The sequence below is a fragment of the Cyanistes caeruleus genome, chromosome 4 (assembly GCF_971803275.1).
Source record: "Cyanistes caeruleus chromosome 4, bCyaCae1.hap1.1, whole genome shotgun sequence".
Taxonomy (NCBI): domain Eukaryota; kingdom Metazoa; phylum Chordata; class Aves; order Passeriformes; family Paridae; genus Cyanistes; species Cyanistes caeruleus.
Window position 1 is genome coordinate 430,954 of NC_141704.1, and position 8,630 is coordinate 439,583.

The 8,630-nt window shown below is 66.8% G+C and overlaps 1 protein-coding gene across 1 annotated transcript; it reads left to right on the plus strand.

Moving 5' to 3' along the window:
* Positions 1-2,723: 2,723 nt before the first annotated feature.
* LEP (leptin) lies at positions 2,724-5,468 on the plus strand. The gene is made up of 2 exons (XM_086886228.1): positions 2,724-4,274; positions 5,088-5,468. The coding sequence occupies exons 1-2, from the start codon at positions 4,131-4,133 to the stop codon at positions 5,466-5,468; spliced, it is 525 nt and encodes a 174-aa protein (XP_086742354.1). The 5' UTR covers positions 2,724-4,130.
* Positions 5,469-8,630: the final 3,162 nt, after the last annotated feature.

Consider the following 8,630-nt stretch of genomic DNA (forward strand, 5'->3'; position numbering starts at 1 on the left):
GGACACCCGAGGGCGGGGGGTGACACTGGGGACACCCGAGGGCGGGGGGTGACCCTGGGGGTGCCAGGGGGGTCCCCAGTGCTCCCAGTTTGGGTCCCCATCGCTGCCCAGTGACGGGGGAGGGGCGGGTGGCCGCGTGACCCCTGGTGGCCCTCGGTGGTGGGGACGGGGACATGAGTGACACCGGCTTGGGGACAGGGATGGGGACACAAGGGGAGCCGGCAGGGAGGTGACAGGGACAGGGGACAGGGATGGGGACACAAGGGGAGCTGTCCAGGAGGTGACAAGACCGGCGACACGAAGGATGCCAGCTGGGAGGGGACACGCCGTGACGTCACCCAGGTCACCGTGCTGGCCGCGGGGAACGCTGTGTGTCCCCAGTGTGTCCCCAGTGTGTCCCCAGTGTGTCCCCAGTGTCCTGGCGGTGGCACCTGGGGTCCTGCCAGCGGCTGCCGGGCACTGGTGTCACCAGTGTCACCGCCGGCCTTCCCGGAAGGGCCACCACAGTGTTGGCCGAGTGTCACCGCCGTGGTGACACCAGCTCCGGCGGTGACAGCCCCGCCTGGGGACCCCGACCCTCCCCGGGGCCTGGGGACCCACTCGGGGACACTTTGGGGACACCCCGGGCCGGGGCGGTGACAGGGACAGGAGCCACCCTGCTCCCCCCAGTGACACTGCGGGGGTCCCCCCTCCCCCCGTGTCACCCTGGCGGTGTCCCCGGCCGGGGGGGGGGGGGGGGACATGGTCCGGGGGCATCCTTGGGGACACCGGGGAGCCTCGAGGACATCGGTGCTGTCCCTGTCCCTGTCCCATCCCTGTCCTGTCCCTGTCCCTGTCCCTGTCCCTGTCCCTGTCCCTGTCCCTGTCCCCTGTGTCCCTGTCCCTGTCCCTGTCCCTGTCCTGTCCCTGTCCCTGTCCCTGTCCCCTGTGTCCCTGTCCCTGTCCCATCCCTGTCCTGTCCCTGTCCCTGTCCCTGTCCCCATCCTGTGCCAGGTGTGTGTGCCTGGGGACGGGTGGGACACGGGGAGGTGACACGGGGGGACACGGGGGGACACGGGAGGGGACACAGGGGGACACGGAGGGACACGGGAGGTGACACAGGGGGATACGGGAGGTGACACAGGGGGACACGGAGGTGACACGGAGGGACACGGGAGGTGACACGGGGACATGGGAGGTGACACAGGGGGACACGGGAGGTGACACAGGGGGACACGGGAGGTGACACGGAGGTGACACAGGGGGACACGGGAGGGGACACGGGAGGGGACACGGGGGGACACGGAGGGACACGGAGGTGACACAGGGGGACACGGGAGGTGACACGGAGGTGACACAGGGGGACACGGGAGGTGACACAGGGGGACACGGGAGGTGACACGGAGGTGACACAGGGGGACACGGGAGGTGACACAGGGGGACACGGAGGGACACGGAGGGACACGGAGGGACACGGAGGGACACGGGAGGTGACACGGGAGGTGACACGGAGGGACACGGGAGGTGACACGGAGGTGACACGGAGGTGACACGGGAGGTGACACGGAGGGACACGGGAGGTGACACGGAGGTGACACGGGAGGTGACACAGGGGGACACGGGCGCGTGTCCGCGGTCAGGGCGCGGGGGATGTGTCACCGCCACGCGCGGGGCTGCGCTCACCTGGGCACGTATGCGCGGGGGGGGAGGGGACTGGGGGGGGCGGGGAACCGGGACCCCCCCGGACCCCCCCGGACCCCCCCGGACCCCCCCGGACCCCCCCGGACCCCCCGGACCCCCCCGGACCCCCCGGACCCCCCGGACCCCCCCGGACCCCCCCGGACCCCCCCCGGACCCCCCGGACCCCCCCGGACCCCCCGGATCCCCCCAGACCCCCCCGGATCCCCCCAGACCCCCCGGACCCCCCGGACCCCCCCGGACCCCCCGGACCCCCCCAGTGCCCCGCGACCCCCCGCAGCCATCCCAGTGTCCCCAGTTCCTCCTGCTCCGGGACCCCCGCCCCGCATCGAGGCACCCGGGACCCCCCACCCCGCGCACCCCGGGGGGACACGGCTCGGACACCCCGGGGGGACACGGCTCGGACACCCCTGGGGGACACAGCCGGACACGGCTCGGACACAGCCGGACAGCCCGGCCGGACAGCGCGGGGGGCGGGGGGCGGGGGGCGGGGGGCGGGGGCGGGCAGCGCTTTGGGGATCGGCCCCGCCGCTATAAAAGGGGGGGGCGGCGCGATGGAGCCACCGCCGCGACCGACGGGACCCGCCAGGCCACCAGGTGAGCCCGACCCCCCCCGAACCCCCCTGATCACCCCCCGACCCCCCCCGAACCCCCCCGATCAGCCCTGACACCCCCCGAACACCCCTGACCCCCCCCGAACACCCCTGACACCCCCCGATCAGCCCTGACACCCCCCGGACACCCCTGACCCCCCCCGACCCCCCCCGAACCCCCCCGATCACCCCTGACACCCCCCGAACCCCCCTGATCACCCCTGAACCCCCCCCTGACCCCCCCGACCCCCCCCGAACACCCCTGATCACCCCTGACCCCCCCCGATCACCCCCGACCCCCCCCACCCCCCCCGGCACCGGGACAGCCCAACCCCCCCAGAGGGACCCCCCCCACTGTCCCCCGCCCCCCTCCCCGGGACCCCCACCCTGGGACATCGCCCCCGGCCCCTCCCCCCGGGGGACCGGCGGGGACAGGGGGGGTCTGGGGGGGTCTGGGGGGGTCCTTGTCCCTGTCATTGTCCCCCCGGCCCTGCTGTCCCCGAGGTGCCGGCAGTGCCACCAGCCGGGGGTGACCCAGGGGACACGGGCCCTCCCCGCCGGGGTGGTGGCACCGGGGGGGCCTGGCGGGGGTCCCCGTGTCCCCTCAGCCGGCACCGTCCCGTTCCAGGCTCAGCGAGTGCGCGCGAGGCTCCGGTGAGTGGCACTGTCCCCGTGTCCCCTGTCCCCGTGTCACCCGTGTCCCCTGTCACCCTGTCCCCGTGTCCCCGTGTCCCCTCGGCTTCCCCCCTGTCCCCTGTCACCGTGTCCCCTGTCCCCGTGTCACCCGTGTCCCCTGTCACCCTGTCCCCGTGTCCCCTCGGCTTCCCCCCTGTCCCCTGTCCCCGTGTCCCCTGTCCCCGTGTCACCCGTGTCACCCTGTTCCTGTGTCACCCTGTCCCCCTGTCCCCGTGTCCCCTGTCCCCTGTCCCCGTGTCACCCGTGTCCCCCTGTTCCTGTGTCACCCGTGTCACCCGTGTCCCCTGTCCCCGTGTCCCCCCGCTCCTGTGTCACCCGTGTCCCGTGTCCCCGTGTCACCCGTGTCCCCACGTGCCCCCCATCCTCAAGCAGTGGGTGACGAGGTGACCCCGCTGTCCCGCCCCACCGAGGGCAGGGGGTCCCCAGGGAGGTGACACAACCCTGGGGACCCTCCCCCCACCCCTCCGAGCCACTGTCACCGTCACGGCGCTGGCCCCGGTGACAGGAGCCGAAGGGCTCCGGGAAGGCGTCAGGGACACGGCGCGGGCTGCACGTGCCGGCGGGGACACGGCGACACCGGGCGGGCTCCGGAGTCCCCGCGCCAGCAGCGCCACCTCCCGCGTGTCCCCGCTCCCGTCCCGCTCGTGTCCCCTCTCCCGTCCCCGCTCGTGTCCCCGCTCCCGTCCCCGCTCGTGTCCCCGCTCGTGTCCCCGCTCCCGTCCCGCTCGTGTCCCCGCTCGTGTCCCGCTCGTGTCCCCGCTCGTGTCCCCGCTCCCGTCCCCGCTCCCGTCCCGCTCGTGTCCCCGCTCGTGTCCCCGCTCGTGTCCCCGCTCCTGTCCCGCTCGTGTCCCCGCTCGTGTCCCCGCTCGTGTCCCCGCTCGTGTCCCCGCTCCTGTCCCGCTCGTGTCCCCGCTCCCGTCCCCGCTCCCGTCCCCGCTCGTGTCCCCGCTCGTGTCCCCGCTCCCGTCCCGCTCCTGTCCCCGCTCGTGTCCCCGCTCCTGTCCCCTCTCCTGTCCCCGCTCCCGTCCCGCTCCCGTCCCCGGTGACGTCACCGCCGGGGGTCACGCGTGTCCCCGCTGTCCCCGCTGTCCCGGGGGGTTTTGGGGCTCCCCGGTGAGCGGGGTGACGCGTGTCCCCGCTGTCCCCGCGGGCAGAGGCGGCGGGATGCGGTGTCCCCGCGTGTCCCTGTGGGGGCTGCTGGCCCTGGCCCTGGCCCTGGCCCGGGCTCGCCCCGTCGGGCTCGAGCGGGCCCGGGCGGACGCGCGAGCCCTGACCCGGACCCTGAGCGCGCGCCTGCAGCAGCTGCAGGTGACAGGGGGGACAGGGGGGACAGGGGGGGACAGGGGGGGAGACCGGGGGGTGACAGGGGTGACACCGGGGGGACAGGGGGGACACCGGGACACCGGGGGGACAGGGGGGACACCGGGGGGACAGGGGGGACAGGGGGGGACAGGGGGGACAGGGGGGAGACCGGGGGGTGACAGGGGTGACACCGGGGGGACAGGGGGGACACCGGGGACACCAGGGGGACAGGGGGGGACAGGGGGGACAGGGGAACAGGGGTGACACCGGGGGGACACCGGGGGGACAGAGGGGACACCGGGGGGACATTGGGGCGGGGAAGGGAACGTCCCCCAGATTTGGGGGGCTGGTTCTCAGTGGGGGGGATCCCGTACCCAGATTTCGGGGGTCCCCAGGAAGGGGCGCCTGTGGCTGGGGGGGGGGGGGGGGTCTGACCCTAAATCGGGCATTTCCTGAGGGGGGGGCTCTGCACCCCCAGGGATGGGGTCTGGGGGGGTCTGGGGGGTGTGGGGGGCTCTGCACCACCAGGGATGGGGTCTGGGGGGGTCTGGGGGGGTCTGGGGGGCTCTGCACCCCCAGGGATGGGGATTCGGGGGGGGTCTGGGGGGCTCTGCACCCCCAGGGATGGGGTCTGGGGGGTGTGGGGGGGTCTGGGGGGCTCTGCACCCCCAGGGATGGAGATTCGGGGGGGGCTCCGCACCCCGAGGGTTGGGGGTCCCCAGCGAGGGACACCCAGAGCTGGGGGGGCTCCGTGCCCCAAACTGGGGTCCCCGGGGGGGTCCCCTCCAGCCCGACCCCCGCGTTCGTGTCCCCCCCCAGCTGTTCCCGCTGACCCTGCGCGTCACCGGCCTGGAGGGGGTCCCGGAGGGGGGGGTCCCGGAGGGGGGGGTCCCGGCCGGGGGGGTCGCTCCGGGGCTGGCGTGGGCGGCCCAGCGGCTCCAGCTGTTCCAGCGGCTCCTGGGGGCGCTGGCCGGGGGCGACCTGCGCCTGGCCCAGGTGGCCAACGACCTGGAGAACCTGCGGAGCCTCCTGGCCGTGCTGGGGGCGCTGCTCGGCTGCGCCCCCCCCCGCCAGCCCCCCCCGCCGCCCCCCGCCCCGCTCGCCGAGGCTCCGCACACGGTGGCCGGGGTGGCCCTGGCGCGGCTCCGGGGCTGCCTGGAGGGGGTCGCCGCCTGCCTGGAGGGGGTCCCCGCGTGTTAGGGACCCCCGGGACCCCCCCGGGATCCCCGGGACACCCCCGGAACACCCCCGGGACACCCCCGACCCCCGGGACACCCCCGGGATCCCCGGGACACCCCCGGGACCCCACGGAGACCCCCGGGATCTCATCAGGACCCCCGGGACCCCCCCGGGACCTCCCTGGGACCCCCCCAGGACCTCAGCAGGGACACCAAGAGCATCCCCAGACACCGGAGAGAGCTCGAGCTGCTTTTATCTACAACATTCCATTATTATTATTATTATTATTATTATTATTATTATTATTATTATTATTATTGTTGTTGTTATTGTTATTATTATTATTATTATTATTATTATTATTATTATTATTATTATTATTATTATTATTATTATTATTTACTATTATTAATAATTTATTGAATTTAAAGCCCCTTTTCCAGCAGCCTCACTCGTGTCTGTGGTGACTCTGGGGACAAGGGACACCGGGACCCTGGGGACCCTGGGGACCCTGGGGACATGGGGGGACATGGGGACACACGGGACCCTGGGGACACACGGACACACGGACACACGGGGACATGGGGGGACATGGGGACCCTGGGGACACACAGGGACATGGGGGGACATGGGGACCCTGGGGACACACAGGGACGCACAGGGACAAATGGGATCCTGGGGACACACGGGGACACGGGGGGACATGGGGACACACAGGACCCTGGGGACACACAGGGACACACGGGGTGACAGGGCCAGCGGGGCCCCAGGATGTCCCCAGGCCAGGGGTGACGCGGGGACACGGCCGCGGTGACTCAGGGGCTGTTGGTGACTCACTGGTGGCTTCGTCACCCCCCGGCCCCGAGTGACCCCAACACCTCCAGAGGAGGGGACACGGGGGGGACACAGGAGGGCACACACAGTGTCACAGTGTCAGTGTCAGTGTCACAGTGTCACAGTGTCAGTGTCACAGTGTCAGTGTCACAGTGTCACACAGTGTCACAGTGTCAGTGTCACAGTGTCACAGTGTCAGTGTCAGTGTCACAGTGTCACACACAGTGTCACACAGTGTCACACACAGTGTCACAGTGTCACAGTGTCACACAGTGTCAGTGTCACAGTGTCAGTGTCACACAGTGTCACAGTGTCAGTGTCACAGTGTCACACAGTGTCACAGTGTCAGTGTCACACAGTGTCACAGTGTCAGTGTCACAGTGTCACACAGTGTCACACAGTGTCAGTGTCACAGTGTCACACAGTGTCACACAGTGTCAGTGTCACAGTGTCAGTGTCACAGTGTCAGTGTCACAGTGTCAGTGTCAGTGTCACAGTGTCACACAGTGTCACAGTGTCAGTGTCAGTGTCACAGTGTCAGTGTCACAGTGTCAGTGTCACAGTGTCACAGCGTCAGTGTCACACAGTGTCACAGTGTCACAGTGTCAGTGACAGTGTCAGTGTCACAGTGTCAGTGTCACAGTGTCAGTGTCACACAGTGTCACAGTGTCACAGTGTCACACAGTGTCAGTGTCACAGTGTCAGTGTCACAGTGTCACACAGTGTCACACAGTGTCACAGTGTCACAGTGTGTCACACAATGTTAGTGTCACAAAGTGTCACATACAGTGCCAGTGTCACACACACTGTCACACACGCAGTGTCACACACACAGTGTCACACACAGTGTCACACACACACTGTCACACACACACTGTCACAGTGTCACACACACAGTGTCACACACACTGTCACACACACAGTGTCACACACACAGTGTCACACACAGTGTCACACACACTGTCACACACACACTGTCACACACACTGTCACACACAGTGTCACACACACAGTGTCACACACACACTGTCACACACACTGTCACACACACAGTGTCACACACACTGTCACACACAGTGTCACACACACTGTCACACACACTGTCACACACACTGTCACACAGTGTCACACACACACTGTCACACACACACTGTCACACACACAGTGTCACACACACACTGTCACACACAGTGTCACACACAGTGTCACACACACTGTCACACACACAGTGTCACACACACTGTCACACACACTGTCACACACACACTGTCACACACACACTGCCACACACACTGTCACACACACAGTGTCACACACACTGTGTCACACACACTGTCACACACAGTGTCACACACACACTGTCACACACACACTGTCACACACACTGTCACACACACAGTGTCACACACACTGTCACACACACTGTCACACACACTGTCACACACACACTGTCACACACACTGTCACACACACAGTGTCACACACACTGTCACACACACAGTGTCACACACACTGTCACACACACACTGTCACACACACTGTCACACACAGTGTCACACACACAGTGTCACACACACTGTCACACACACACTGTCACACACACACAGTCACACACACAGTGTCACACACAGTGTCACACACACTGTCACACACACACTGTCACACACACAGTGTCACACACAGTGTCACACACACTGTCACACACACACTGTCACACACAGTGTCACACACACACAGTCACACACACACTGTCACACACACACTGTCACACACACTGTCACACACACACAGTCACACACACACTGTCACACACACTGTCACACACAGTGTCACACACACAGTGTCACACACCATGTCACACACAGTGTCACATGCACAATGTCACACAGTGTCGCACACAGTGTCAGTGTCATACACACAGTGTCACACACGGTGTCAGTTTCACACACATGGTGTCAGTGTCACACACGGTGTCAGTGTCACACACACGGTGTCACACACAGTTGCACACAGTGACAGTGTCACACACAGTGTCAGTGTCACACACAGTGTCAGTGTCACACGCACAATGTCATACAGTGTCACACAGTGTCAGTGTCACACACACGGTGTCACACGGTGTCAGTGTCACACACGGTGTCAGTGTCACACGCACAGTGTCACTGTCACACATGATGTCACTGTCACACACGATGTCAGTGTCACACAGTGTCAGTGTCACACACGGTGTCAGTGTCACACGCACAGTGTCACTGTCACACATGATGTCACTGTCACACACGATGTCAGTGTCACACAGTGTCAGTGTCACACAGTGTCAGTGTCACACGCACAGTGTCACACACACGG